The 15,801-nt window shown below is 37.6% G+C and overlaps 1 protein-coding gene across 1 annotated transcript; it reads left to right on the forward strand.

Annotated features, from left to right (window-relative positions):
• The first annotated feature begins 2,292 nt into the window (after window positions 1–2,292).
• On the forward strand, window positions 2,293–14,435 carry wiza (WIZ zinc finger a). Its single transcript, XM_067373271.1, has 10 exons — window positions 2,293–2,363; window positions 3,121–3,244; window positions 3,522–4,061; window positions 4,238–4,987; window positions 6,525–6,998; window positions 7,569–7,889; window positions 9,823–10,037; window positions 11,106–11,373; window positions 11,479–11,644; window positions 13,200–14,435. The coding sequence occupies exons 2-10, from the start codon at window positions 3,142–3,144 to the stop codon at window positions 13,366–13,368; spliced, it is 3,006 nt and encodes a 1,001-aa protein (XP_067229372.1). The 5' UTR covers window positions 2,293–2,363; window positions 3,121–3,141; the 3' UTR covers window positions 13,369–14,435.
• Window positions 14,436–15,801: the final 1,366 nt, after the last annotated feature.

Genomic DNA, 15,801 nt, shown 5'->3' on the forward strand with positions numbered 1-15,801 from the left:
TGGGCTGCTTTAGAGAAGAAGAAGAGTTGTTGTAGTAAAGTATTGTTGCCATGCTGTCATTTAACACCTGACTGCTTCACAAACGAGGGTTATTCAATGCTGGATTTGCACAAAAGATTAACATGACGGCACATGCTAGTCAATGAGTTGAATCAACTAAACAGCAACTATCCACTAATCATTCAGAAACATACACTTGCATTCAAGTTGTAACTTCTTCCTGAGTCTCTCCATCAGTGTCCGACTCCAGTTTGAACAATGTAAGTCTGAAAACCGTTACTGACAATCGTCATTTTGGCTGCGTGAGATTCTCCAGCTTTGTTGTTGTTGAGCAACTGAAGTGAGAGCTGTTAAAGCTCCGCCCTCTTCTGGAAAGGGGGCCGGGAGCAGCAGCTCATTTGCATTTAAAGGGACACACAAAAACGGCGTGTTTTTGCTCACAACCAAATACGGGCAAATTTAACAAGCTATAATAAATGATCTGTGGGGTATTTTGAGCTGAAACTTTACAGACACATTCTGGGGACACCAGAGACCTTTATTACATCCTGTGAAAAGGGGCATAATAGGTCCCCTTTAAATATAGTTTTAAAAAAATTGTATATAGGCCAACCAAATTGAATTTATTTATTTTTCCCAGTTACAACCTTCTTGTAGACTAAATACCACTTTATAAATTTTATCACTTCTATAGGCTATTTTTATTTACATACTTCTAATTATTTTATTAAGGCTAATATTTCAGGGGCTACCAATCAATGACAATGTTTAATCAAATTAATTTCATTATATGATATTCAGACTAAATCAATCACAAGTTAACCCAAAAATGAAGATTCTTTCATCATTTACTGAACAAGTTGTTCCAAACCTGTATGAATTTCTTTCTTCTGCTGAACAAAAAGACAACTTAAAGGGTTAGTTCACCCAAAAATGAAAATACTGTCATTTATTACTCACCCTCATGCCGTTCCACACCCGTAAGACATTTATTAATCTTCGGAATGCAAATTAAGATATTTTAGTTGAAATCCGATGGCTCCATGAGGCCTTCATAGGGAGTAATGTCACTTCCTCTGTCAAGATCCATAAAGGTACTAAAAACACATCTAAATCAGTTCATGTGAGTACAGTTGTTCAATATTAATATTATAAACCGACGAGAATATTTTTGGTGCGCCAAAAAAACAAAATAACGACTTATTTAGTGATAACCGATTTCTAAACACTGCTTCAGGAAGCATCGAAGCGTTATGAATCAATGTATCGAATCATGAATCGGATCACGGTTCAAACCCGCCAAACGGCTGAAATCACGTGACTTCGGCGTTCCGAACTGCAGATTCGATACACAGATTCACTGTGCTCCAATGCTTCCTGAAGCAGTGTTTTGAAACCGGCCATCACTAAATAAGTCTTTATTTTGTTTTTTTTGGCGCACCAAAAATATTCTCGTCGCTTTATAATATTAATATTAAACGACTGTACACACATGAACTGATTTAGATGTGTTTTTAGTACCTTTATGGATCTTGACAGAGGAAGTGACATTACTCCCTATGAAGGCCTCACGGAGCCATCGGATTTGAACTAAAATATCTAAATTTGTGTTCCGAAGATTAATGAAGGTCTTACGGGTATGGAACGGCATGAGGGTGAGTAATAAATGACAGAATTTTCATTTTTGGGTGAACTATCCCTTTAATGGGGAAAAAATACTATGGAATTCAATTAGGCCCATCAACTGTTTGGTTACTAACATTCTTTAAAATATCTTCTGTTGTTTTCAGCAGAAGAAAGAAATTCATACAGGTTTGGAACAACTTGAGGGAGAGTAAATAATGACAGAATTTTCATTTTTGAGTGAGCTATGCCTTTAATTTAATTTAAATGAAACAATATTTGCTAAGAAATCAAAGCCCCTTTAAGTAGCCTATATAAAGTAGCCTATTTGGAAAAATTAAACACTATAATTTGTTTTCCACCCAAAATAGCAATAATCCTTGTCACAAAATGTTCTGAGATTATTCTAAAAGACACGATTCGCTTGTTCTGAGATCACCTGCATCTTACCTGTACCTCCACAGACACGGTTTTTTAATGTGACATTCTTAATCTTCACATTTAACACAAGGATATAAAATGAATGTCAAACTACAGTACAAGACGTTCCATCTGTTCTTCCAGATTCTGTATACAAAACGCATGATAATTTAGTTCTGATAGCAACCAGTTCTATGATTCGCCCATGTATTTGTTTTCTAACTGAGGGATCGATTGATTTTGCCTAGATCGACTATGCTGTTGTGATTAAAGTGCCTGTCGTCCCTCGTTCCTGTAAGAGAAACCTCGCCACTTTAAAGGTAATTTTGAGCATTATGTGCTTCAGCGATTTGTTTTTAATATAGTGGGCTAAATGTAGCCAGGTGTTCTGTTGCTTTGCATTCTAGCAAAACTGTTTCGACTTGCAGTGCCTGATAAATAATCAGCTCGTGCTAACTGCATGTGCGCGTCTATTGTGTTAAATGGTTGAAACTGATGCATGACATGATTCGAGATGGAAAGTTTGTTTTTGGTTTATCATAAGCGTACAACAATAACGACTCCAGTCGTGATTAAAATAAATAATTCTGAGCAAATTTAGCCAGTTAATCTTAAAACAGAGTATTTGAGTAATTAAGTGCCTTGTCAGTGTAATATTAACATGTAAACATTACCAATAATCACCATGGTAGTTATAGTTCCCGCTAAAATGCAATATTTGGTACTGTAAAACCATAATAAATAAAATTAAATACTTGTTATCTTTCAAACAACGTTAGGAAATGTTTCAAAATATTTTTGTCATTTTGATTTATTTGGTATTTTTGTTACAGTAATGCTTAATACATGATATAAAGTTACTAATGTAATATTTATTGTAGTAATAGCTGTAGTTATTATTGCATTTTGGTTACAATTTTTATTAGATTCTCTAACTTGTTTTTTCTACATTTAGAATTTTGCAGCTATGAAAATTATTTCTGTCTTTGGTTTTTTTTTTTTTTTTTTTTTTTTTTTCTTGTCTATGAATAGATAAGTTGCATGGTCTAAATGTGCAAGCTGTTTTTCTCTCTTAAGTGCCAGGGAGAGATTCCAGCCATGGAGAAGACAGCACCAGACACGGCAAAGAAGACCAGCACGGCTACCTTTTCCAAAGAGTGTCTGGAACCAGACTTGAATAAAGACTTGGACGATTCTGATTGTAAGTACACCAAAGATACATCAATTTTGCCAAGATTTTTGCCATATTGCTGAAAGTCTGAGCCGGTCTGCAGATATTGGGGAGTAGTTGAAAGATTTTGCAGAAAATCATGTAGTATGTGATGATCACAGTATTGCCAAATCCTGCAGGGACTGTTTTATGTTGCAGTCAAGGAACCACTATAGATTCTTAAGGAAAAATGGACAAAACAGGCTGTCAAATAAGGGTTCATATTCCATACAGGTTTCATGACATTGTTTATCTCACGTTTTTACAGTAGGCGTCCATAGTTGTGAGTTTTGTGGGACCAATTTTGAATCCAGACGAGGTCTCTCCAGTCATGCCCGGTATCATCTCAGGCAGCTGGGAGTGGCTGTGTCTGACAGCAGTGGAGCTCCTATAGACCTCCTGTACCAGCTGATGAAAGAAAGAGGCGGAACTCTACCCAAGCTCGAGAAACAGGCCAGCCCTGTTAAAAAACACAAAACCCAGTCGCCCAAACTCAAAAGGGACGCTGGGCCAAAATTGAAGATTAAAATATCCAACCTTGTAAAGAAAAAATATGCTCTCTCCTCATCTTCCCCCTCTGCTGCCAAAGGATCAGCGGCATCTGGTCAATCTTCTTCACCTTTTGCTGTAGGGAAGCCTCGTAAAGCATCTTCAAAGAAGATCTCGGTGTCCACTCCATCTTCGGCCTTGTCTCCTCCCAAGGCTGTTGAACCCAGGCTCACTGATGGCAGCCTGTCTACCTCCCTCTCGCTGGCCTCAGCCAAGCCCCTCTGGGCTCCTCAGGAAACAGATGCTCCACTCAATTTAAGTAAGTAACAGTATTAAAAATGTTTTGGCATGTGCTTGGAAATGGTATCCATTTAAAAAAAAAACTTGGACTAGCGAATTTTACTACTATATAAAGCAAACTGATTAAACTGATGAAGCAATCCTTGCAGGCACATTCAAATCAATTTCGAAATGTGTTTTGTGTTTTTTCACCAGCAACCATGATGAATTCCACTGTGCGGGATGACGTCCATGTGTGTGAATTATGTGGAGCCTGGTACGAGACCCGTAAAGGTCTCTCCAGCCATGCGCGGGCCCACCTGCGGCAGTTTGGCGTGAATTTGGAGTCTAAAGGTGCTCCCATAGAGATGCTCCATAAAATTATTCAGAGCGAGGAGTTCCAGGAAAAGGCCAGTGCTGAGCAGCTGGAAGGGTCGGACTTTGAGGCTCACACTTCACCCTTCTCTGCTCCTTCCACCTCATCATCCATCAGCAAAAATCCCTCTCTTGTCCCTCTATCGTTTAAAGGACTGACATCCATTCGTCTAACACCTCCTCCAATCAAAAAGCCGATTTCTCCAGATGTTTCAGGGAACTTGCCTCTCAGCAACAAAGCAGAATTTAAATCTCCTCCTTCAGCCAAAAAGAAGAAGATTTCATTAGATGTTTCAGGGAACATGCCCCTCAGCAGCAGCCAAACAGAATTGAAATCACCTCCCTTAAAGAAAAAGAAGAAAAGTTCTCCAAATGTTTCAGGGATCTTGTCCCTCAGTGGTAAAGGAGAATTGAAATTATCTCCCCCAACCATAAAACAGAAGAATTCTACAGATGTTTCGGAGGCCTTACCTCTTACAGAGAAAACAGAATTTATATCATCTCCTGCAGCGAAGAAGCAGAAGATTTCTACAGATGTTGCAGAAGGATTGCCGCTTGACAGAAAAGCAGAATTGAAATCACCCTCTCGAGGTAAGAATTTAAATTATCTCTTAAATAATTTTTTATTTACTTTTGAGTAATGTTTGAATAACTTGACTATGTATAAACCTAGGCATGCGTGATAATATATAGCAAAACATGGTTATGAAATACCAGGATTTTTAAAAGTATGAAGCTCATGCCTGGAAAATAAATAAAATACTAAAGTCATGGAAAATTCTGTGTAAATATTAAATTCAGTTAAATATAACATGTTTCTATAGACTAGAAATTGCTATTTTTGAGTGCAATCTTAAAAAGTCTTTCCAGTCAAGAACAACTAGAAAGTCATTGAAATGCATTGGTCAAAAATTGTGGGAATCCTGATTTTGAAATTGTTGTACAATTTTTTTTTGTATACAGTACACATACAATACTGCTCAGAAGTTTGAGATAAGGATTTTTTCATACAAAATAGAAAGGATACATTAAATTGATCAAAATTGACATTAAAGGCTTTTACATTGTTACAACAAATTGCAAATAAATACTGTTCTTTTGAAATTTCTATTCATCCAATAATCCTAAAAAAATCAGTGTTTCCAAAAAAATATTAAGCAGCATAATTGATTTCTGAAGGATCATGTTAAATTCAGCTTGCCATCACAGGAATAAGTTACATTTTAAAATATACTTAAATAGCAAACAGTAAATTGTAATAATATTTTGCAGTATTACCATTTTTATATTTGCACAAATAAATGCAGCCTCATTAAAAAATCTTACCAACCCTAAACTTTTAAGTGGTAATATATTTGATATACAGTAAACCTTAAAGGGATAGTTCACCTAAAAGTGAAAATTGTGTCATTTATTTACTTGCCTTCATGTCATTCCAAACCTGTAAGACTTTTGTTCAACTTCGGAACACAAATTAGGATCTTTTTGATGAAATCGAAATGATTTCTGTCCCTCCATAGATAGCTATGCAGCTGACATTTTGACGCTTCAGAAAGTTCATAAAGAGATCGTAAAACTAATCCATATGAATTGAGCAGTTTTGTCCACATTTTCTGAAGAGACATGGTCGGTTTATATGATGAACAGATTAAATTTAGGCTTTTGATCACAAATAAACATTCATCAACTCACACATCAGTTGTGGTACACGGAAGCTTAAGCATGTTTGCTTGAACCAGTGAGGTTCATTCTTGTGTTATGCATCACTTTTGAGCTTCTGCATGAACTTTTTGAAGTGTCAGTTGCATAACTGTCTATGGAGGGACCGAAAGCTCTGATTTTATCAAAAATATCTTAATTTGGGTTCCAAAGATGAACGAAGGTCTTACAGGTTTGGAACGAAATGAGGGGGAGTAATTAATGACATAATTTAAATTTTTGGGTGAACTAACCCTTTAAGCTTCTTCACAGGGGGGCATTAAGGTAGGATTTTACATCCAATATCCAACAAACAAATTTTATTTTTTAAATTTGTGACCTCTGTCTTTAACTCTCAATTATACAGATACAGTTCTGTTACATACTTTCCTCTGATCATTTATGAGATGTCTTCTTTCTTCCACTCCAGGAGAGTCATCTAAACATGTCAGCTGTGAATTCTGTCACGAGAAGTTTAAGAAGAGTCAGAGCTTGGCCAGTCACGCCCGCTATCACCTGCGTCAGCTGGGCATCACAGAGTGGTCTGTAAACGGGTCTCCCATGGCCACTCTGCGAGAGGTGATGGCCCAAGGTGGTAGTTCTGCCGGATCTCTCAGTTTCCCTGAGCTGACCTCGCTGACCCCACTGGCATCCCCCTCTGCACCTTCCTCTGTTCCCTCCCTACTCTCATCCCCTGAGCCCGTTATCCAGTCTTCCTCTCCTCCTCCTGTTCCTCACAAAGTTCCAAAGGCCAAGAAAGGCTCCAGGACTGTGATCCCAAAACCAAAGGACGAACCTATGGAAGTTGATATCTCTATCATAGAGTCTCCAAAGCCACAAAGCGCACCCACCACCCCTTTAACACCTCCATCTGATTCCAACACAGTTAGATCACCTATGATCGGTGCGTAAAAATGACAGTGCATCCAGTTACTTCTTTTTTTCTTTTCTTTCTATACATTTAAACGTTCTGTAGACTTTTCAGCCTTATGGCGCAGTCACACTAGAATAAACTATACAATCAATTCCACTTTAATACAAACCTGCAGCTTTAAAGTTTGAATTCTTTTAATTCAACTAAGAGATTATGCCATGATGAATCGATCATCTATAGATCATCAGTTTTTCGGATACGAAACTAGAACTTTGAAGTGAAATTCAAATGATCTTGGATTTCCTGTCTGTTGTATTTGCATGTGTATAAATGGAAGTCACTGGAACGAATGGTGTAGTGTGTAGTTAATACCACCCCATTAGGTGTGCTATTAAAGGTTAAAAGTATACATTTAAGAAATTAATATATAATGACATAATTTTACAATTTACAGGGTTAATTTTATAGCTTAATGTTATGTTCAGTGTTTTAGCATAGATCGCAAGAAAACATAAATAACTTTCAGTAGACACTAGAAATGTTTTACTGTGAATCCCTTATTTTGTTCAGTTTATGATGACTTGTGTCTGCTTTCCTCAGATCCAAAGCATGAAAACCAGGAGCCTAAACAGTTTGTATGTTGCGACTACTGTGGCGAGATGTTTGACACTCGTAAAGCCCTGTCCTGTCATGCACGTGGTCACTTACGACAGCTGGGAGCAAGGTGGTCGCTGAAAGTGCCGCCCATAGAGGCCCTGTATGAGCTCATGAAAAGGGAGGGTGCTGGTCGGGCATCCAAAATCAAACCAGAACCTGCATCAGGGGCAGCAGTGCAGTGGAAAAAGACAGCATCCCCACCTCGCACGTTTACTCTATCACCTGTGGAAAAAGAGAAACCTGACTCAGACAACACGACTACTGGTACACTGAACCAAGATTTATTTGCAAGATTATATGTTAGTTACGGGTTATAATGTTGGTAACTAATGCTAATTAGATAGAATTAGATAGAAATGCAAAATAAGCATATTAAATTGAGAGATCATAACTGAATGAAACATGCCACAATATATATATATATATATATATATATATATATATATATATATATATATATATATATATATATATATATATATATATATATATATATATATATATATATATATATATATATATATATATATATATATATATTACAAACCTGATTCCAAAAAAGTTGGGACACTGTACAAATTGCGAATAAAAAAGGAATGCAATAATTTACAAATCTCATAAACTTATATTTTATTCACAATAGAATGTAGATAACATATCAAATGTTGAAAATGGGACATTTTGAAATGTCATGCCAAATATTGGCTCATTTTGGATTTCATGAGAGCTACACATTCCAAAAAAGTTGGGACAGGTATCAATAAGAGGCCGGAAAAGTTAAATGTACATACAAGTAACAGCTGGAGGACCAATTTGCAACTTATTAGGTCAATTGGCAACATGATTGGGTATAAAAGCCTCTCAGAGTGGCAGTGTCTCTCAGAAGTCAAGATGGGCAGAGGATCACCAATTCCCCCAATGCTGCAGTGAAAAATAGTGGAGCAATATCAGAAAGGAGTTTCTCAGAGAAAAATTGCAAAGAGTTTGAAGTTATCATCATCTACAGTGCATAATATCATCCAAAGATTCAGAGAATCTGGAACAATCTCTGTGCGTAAGGGTCAAGGCCGGAAAACCATACTGGATGCCCGTGATCTTCGGGCCCTTAGACAGCACTGCATCACATACAGGAATGCTACTGTAATGGAAATCACAACATGGGCTCAGGAATACTTCCAGAAAACGATGTCAGTGAACACAATCCACCGTGGCATTCGCCGTTGCCGGCTAAAACTCTGTAGGTCAAAAAAGAAGCCATATCTAAACATGATCCAGAAGCGCAGGCGTTTTCTCTGGGCCAAGGCTCATTTAAAATTGACTGTGGCAAAGTGGAAAACTGTTCTGTGGTCAGACAAATCAAAATTTGAAGTTCTTTTTGGAAAAGTGGGACGCCATGTCATCCGGACTAAAGAGGACAAGGACAACCCAAGTTGATATCAGCGCTCAGTTCAGAAGCCTGCATCTCTGATGGTATGGGGTTGCATGATTGCGTGTGGCATGGGCAGCTTACACATCTGGAAAGGCACCATCAATGCTGAAAGGTATATCCAAGTTCTAGAACAACATATGCTCCCATCCAGATGTCGTCTCTTTCAGGGAAGACCTTGCATTTTCAAACATGACAATGCCAGACCACATACTGCATCAATTACAACATCATGGCTGCATAGAAGAAGGATCCGGGTACTGAAATGGCCAGCCTGCAGTCCAGATCTTTCACCCATAGAAAACATTTGGCGCATCATAAAGAGGAAGATGCGACAAAGAAAACCTAAGACAGTTGAGCAACTAGAAGCCTGTATTAAACAAGAATGGGACAACATTCCTATTCCTAAATTTGAGCAACTTGTCTCCTCAGTCCCCAGACGTTTGCAGACTGTTATACAAAGAAGAGGGGATGCCACACAGTGGTAAACATGGCCTTGTCCCAACTTTTTTGAGATGTGTTGATGCCATGAAATTTAAAATCAACTTATTTTTCCCTTAATTTTTTTTCTCAGTTTAAACATTTTGCATTCTGTTTTCATTCACAATTTGTACAGTGTCCCAACTTTTTTAAAATCGGCTTGTATATATTAAGCTGCAAAGGCCAAACTGACCAAAGCTGACTCTGTCCTGACATTATTGTGGATGTTAGTGCAATATGTCTAACTTTCAAGTCTTTCATGTTCTCCACTCTCTTCCTTTTCTGCTGTAGGCTGTGATGCCACCTGTGAACTCTGTGGTTTTGATTTTGAGAATCGAAAGGCACTAGCCAGCCATGCAAGAGCCCACTTGAGGCAGCAGGGAGTGGATTGGAAGGTCATCGGCTCTCCTATTGAGACCCTGAAGGCCTGGATGAAGAGTGAGCCGGGGAAGGTAGCAGAGCTCCACAAAAGCTACATGAAGGGGGACTTGCCTTTTGTTAAGAAGGTGAGTCCAGGTTGAATTGTTGACTAACTAGAATGATATTTCTGATCTCTTTTAGGAAGGTGTTTTGATTTTACAAGTAAACCTCACTAATGTTTGTTAGATTTAAACTTAAAACATGAAAAAAGAGGTAAGATATATTCCCAAAAAACATCTTAATATCTGTCTTTTGTGGTATTTTTGTTACTACTTAAGATTTGCATGTACACAAAGTTGTCAGCAACTTGGGGCATCTTTAGCCAGGTTTAAAAAACGTTTGCGATTGTTTTCTAAATGCGATAAAAAACTATTGTGAAATGATGGCGTTTCCAGTAACCGATGTTATGCGACTGAAACTCTCGCAATAAGTCATTTTCCTCTCGCGACAAGTCATTTTACAAAAGGTACTTCCATCTGAGAGCTTTATTTTGGAGTGTAAAATTTGCCACAGCTTCTGGAAGCCCTTGTTCCTCATATATGCCTCCCTGGGTGCTTCTCAATACTCCATTGGATGCTTCCTCATTTCTTTGCTCCTCCATCCTCCAGCCTGTGACCTGGAAATCGATCAAAGAAAATCTCGAAGGCCTTTTTAATTCTATAAATGCACCGCAAGGAGGTGCGGATGTGCATACACATCTAATACTATTAGTTTCTATTATGTTAATTTTTAATTGTTAATAGATTAATACTATTAGTGTTATATATCAAACTTTAATAACATAAGGGTCCACAGATTTCCTTAGATTACCCAGTCCTTATTTTCTTTTCTTGCATCCTCATGTTGATTCTATGGGGGTGAAGCTGAGGCACGAGGAAAGAGATGCATAAATAAGAAAAGAAAAGCACCCCCTCTCTCATCTTCTGTACAAACATACCACGCTATCTTTGAAGAATGATGTAACTGTACGTCAGGTGACCTGTTAATGTGAAAAAAACTATATATATTCCATTTCGAATTGCCTGAAAAACTGCATGAGTTTTCACATCTTTCCAAAGAAATTCACGTCTTTCAATTTGCAATTACAATTTGCGCAATTTGAAGGGTAATAGAAATGCAGCTGTTGATAGTCACAAAATGTCTCTCTGTTATAGGTCCCCAAACGATCCTCCACTCCATACTCTTCCTCAGACTCTGAGTCTGTCCGTCTTGGTTCTCACAAAGGTTCATCAGCAGCTCGAGACTCTGCTGGTCAGCCGCAGGCATACCAGCTTTCCAAAGCAACAGCTAGAGATGGCAAAGCAGGAATGAGCCACTCCTCCTCATCACACAGGAAACGGCCTTCATCAGATGAGCTATCTTCAGATAGCCTGATCCAGTCTCCTACGGCTCGCAGCGAACTGAACGTTCGTTCTCCTCGAGGTAGGAGAAATATGTATTTCTTGCTTAAGCTAAGGCTCCAAATGATGTATTAATTGAGTTTTAGCCATTAAAGAAAATTATGCATTATCACTGCGCTTGTCTTAGGCTGTGAACGGCGTCCCCCAAAGCATTTATACCACTCTGAGAGTGGATCCAGGGAAACAGAACCTTCAAAGCCCTCTCGGGCTGGAAACATTCCATCCTTGGTGCCTAGACCACCAGAGACCAGCCTAGTAAAGCTAGTAGGGAAGGTGTACTCTCTCAAGTGCAGGTGAGTTGAAGCCACGAATCGGTTTGTTCTGTGAACGTGGTGGTTTTGCTGTCTGGGAGTGGAAAAGAGTTGTGTGCTGCTCACAAAAAAGCAGGTTCAAGGCTCATGACCTGATCCCATTCTCCCTCTCTCGCTCCACTTTCCTGTCTACACTCTACTGTGTTATATTAAAATGCCCCTATTATACGGTCTCCTGCAATAGGTTGCATGCATCTAAGTTTAAAAAAAACACTTTCTCGTAATATACATTGAAGCATCACCTGTTTCTCACTGTCTGAAACCATTCGAAAAAAGATTCGGTTTCTTAATCACTTCCCCTGTGCCCCCTTCTACACTAGAAGTCCTTTCTGAAAGTCTACTCTGCTCTGATTGGTCAGATGGCCCAGTCTGTTGTGATTTGGCTACTGCTTACAGCACATGTTGAAAACGAAACACCCATTACAACATCTGAATTTCAGCTTCAGAGGCTTCACTTGATACATAGTGATGCGAACAGTAACAATGACACTGATTTCATTGTATCAATTCCAGTCCGGCAATGAAACATTGGAAGAAGTAGCTGATCAACCTGGACCACCGTTGCAAGCATATTTAAGTGGTATAGGTTTTTAGCGGAGAGCCAATGAAGACCATAAACTGGCATTATGCAAATATTTTCCAGCCTGTGTAGGTTTGTGAATGAAGTAAGACTGAAATAACTTGTTTCATGCAGTTCAGAATTGGTTCTTTCTTTTGGGAGACAAAAACTCCCATTTATAGTGCATTTTAATCTTTGAAACTTTACAGACCTTCACAAAATGTATTCACCCCCATGTCATCCAAGATGTCTTTCTTTCTTCACTTGAAAAGAAATTAAGATTTGAGGAAATCATTCCAGTATTTTTCTCCATATAGAGGATTTCAAGAGTTACCTATGGGTTGAAAGTCCAAATTGCAGTTTTACTGCAGCTTCAAAGAACTCTACGCGATCCCAGACAAGGAATAAGGGTTCTTATCTAGCAAAACAATGTAATTTTCAAAAAAAAAGAAAAAAACACACACAAATGAGACGAGTTGCACTGCTCTGTGTTGTGCCACGCATTGCGTAATCACGTTGGAAAGGTCACGCGTGACGTAGGCTAAAGTACCATTCCAGTGTCTACAAAGCGAAAGTGCAAAGACTAAGTCAAACGACCAAAAAAAGGTAAAACAACGTAGTTTTTTTGCTCTTCCGCAAATGTTTTCCTCAAAAACCTTAATTTCTGAAGAAAGAAAGAGATGAACATCTTGGAAGATATGGGGTTGAATAAATTATCAGGAAATTTTAATTCTGAAGTGAATTAATCCTTTCTTTTGTTTGCAAATCTTTGTACTTTTAAAATGTTTACAGTAGTGATTGTACTTATGGTACGTGAAGATGTTGAATTCGACCTGCATAATGTCCCCCGCCCCCCAATAGTTGTGTCTTGTTAATCTTGATTAACAAGATTAACAAGATGTTTCTCTCTCCTTGTTGTTAAATGCCCATAAATACACTATTACAATAATAAGTTATCTTCTATAAATTATTATATAGGTTCTGTGACGAGGTTTTCCAAGGACCGCTGTCCATACAGGAGGATTGGGTCATGCACCTACAGCAACACATCCTGAAGCTTAAGAAGGATTCGGCCTCAACCTCATCACCTCAGCCTCCTCTCAATCGTACCGAAGCGCCACTGCTTATCGGCCCTCAGGCTGTCTAGATGCTCTTTCTGCTGTGGTCTTTCTTTTCATCATTTTGTAATTCTGCAATTACACTACACTGACTTTTTATTACAAATACCACTTTATTACCTGGTCTTTAACTGCCAACTGTGATGTGGATTTGATTTGATTTTGTTGACTTTTAGATGATCATTTTTGTAAGACACTACTGAAAAAGACTATAACCACAGTGTTTCTTACATGTCAAGTGTTTTCCAGGTGGGATGTTTTGAATGTATTGTACTTTTTTTTTTTTTTATTGTTATTACGTTTCACTGGTTTTATTGTATTTTGATAATGTGTTACCACATTTTAGCTGTTTTCTTGATTAACAAGATTTCAAAGCTGTTTTATGTGTTATGTTTTAAAGAATGTTTTATTGCTTTGTGAACAAAATTGTGTAGACCAGGGTTTGGTCTTTGAAATGAAGTTATTGTTCTTACCTTTTAATAGTACTTAAAATTTTGAAAGCAGCTTCTCACCTGTGTGAACAATCTGATTTTTCGATGCCAAAAATCCAATAAAAGGAATTTCTACAGATTTTCATTTATATGTATTAATGAAAATTGTTTGTTTTTTTTTTTTCTTCAAATTTAAGCAGACACCAGCACTACAGTGAAGCCAGGCCATGTCTAGTGATCTCAGCATTAAATGAGACTTTAATGTCTTTGTTAATATGTCATGTTTTTACTAATGCATTTTTGTGGATCAGTTTTTTTTTTCTATATCTTCAAGAGTACCAGTTAAATTAGTCAACAGTGTGATACTATTACATGTACTTGTGTATTTGTCTCTGTAAAGCACTGTGTCTGTGTCTGGTTGGAGTAAATGGTGTTTTATACTCCAACAGCAGCTATTAAATACCTTTCCAGAATGTATGTGGAAATTGCATATTTCCATATACATTATTTCTCGTGTGATATTTTCTTTTCACAATTTTCTTAGTCAGACTTTGCAAGATTTCAAGTCAGTTGAAACAGTCAATTACGAGCTGTAGATCTTGCAAAACAATTTGCATACAGTATTGAAGCTTTTTATACCTGCATTTGATTAATAACCAATTAATAAAAACACAATCTTTTTACTGCTTTGTGGGTCATTTATAGGCTACTATGCAGTACATTTTCATGTTCCTCATCCTAAGAAACAGTGTTCTATTGAATCCTCTACATATTAAATTCAGTATACATCTTTACTGTATCTCTTGTGTCTGAGACATTTCACTGTTTTTCACTCATGAGGACTGCTAATGCTATTTTCCTATGTAAATGAAACCCTCCTGTTTCAAGAGTTTCGTCTGCTTCCTGCAATGAGGAGTCTTTAAACCAGCAGTGCTGAGATGTTAATTACAGGACATATAGACTAGACCGACACCTTTATGAAACTGTTACATGAATAAAGGGACATTTCAAAGAGGAAGGTGAAATTTCCTGTTAGGAAAAAATGAATTATATCCTTTACAAATGCTAAAGCTCTTCAAAAAAACATATTTTATATATACATATAGACTTGCATATAAAATACAATTTATGGTCACTTGAGTGACAGCACATATTTTCTGAGTGCAATGAATCATAGAATCACCTTTTTGTTACATTTGTGCTATTATCAGATTAACCATTTACAAGAAAATTGTCATTTTTATGCTGCATATTCCTTTGCTACTAATAAGATATATTATTTTATTATGATTTCACTTTTTTAACTTTAGTGTGTAATGTTGCTGTTTGAGCATAAACAACAACTGCAAAGTTACAATGCTTTGTTACAGGTTGTTTATGTCTATGTCTAACCAAAATCACCAGTGACTTCTGATATGTAATGATTCCTGTAGACCTACAGTCAGATGTTTTTGTCTCAAAATCATTTTTTGTCAGTAAATCAACTAAACAGTTAACTTCACATTGTTTCTCTTAGCAGGATGAAAATAATCTGTTATTTAAAGGAACACTCCACTTTTTTTGAAAATAGGCTCATTTTCCAACTCCCCTAGAGTTAAACAGTTGAGTTTTACCATTTTCGAATCCATTCAGCCGATCTCCGGTTCTGGCGGTACCACTTTTAGCATAGCTTAGCATAGTTCATTGAATCTGATTAGACCGTTAGCATCGCGTTTAAAAATGACCAAAGAGTTTTTATAATTTTCCTATTTAAAACTTGACTCTTCTGTAGTTAAATCGTGTACTAAGACCGACAGAAAATGAAAAGTTGCGATTTTCTAGGCTGATATGGCTAGGAACTATACTCTCTTTCCGGCGTAATAATCAAGGAACTTTGCTGCCGTATCATGGCTGCAGTAGGCGCAATGATATTACGCAGCGTCTCTCACAAACGTCTCCATGGTTGCAAGGCACGTTTCCTGTGCAAGCAGGGGCTCACGGGCGCTGCGTAATATCATTGCACTGCTGCAGCCATGGAACGGCAGCAAAGTT

This window comes from Chanodichthys erythropterus, chromosome 21, assembly GCF_024489055.1.
Source record: "Chanodichthys erythropterus isolate Z2021 chromosome 21, ASM2448905v1, whole genome shotgun sequence".
Taxonomy (NCBI): Eukaryota; Metazoa; Chordata; class Actinopteri; order Cypriniformes; family Xenocyprididae; genus Chanodichthys; species Chanodichthys erythropterus.

Coding starts and splice junctions, on each gene's coding strand:
- wiza (XM_067373271.1), top strand. CDS start 3,142: ATGGAGAAGACAGCACCAGACACGGCAAAGAAGACCAGCACGGCTACC. Junction 3,245..3,521: donor AGACTTGGACGATTCTGATT/GTAAGTACACCA, acceptor ACGTTTTTACAG/TAGGCGTCCATAGTTGTGAG. Junction 4,062..4,237: donor AGATGCTCCACTCAATTTAA/GTAAGTAACAGT, acceptor TTTTTTCACCAG/CAACCATGATGAATTCCACT.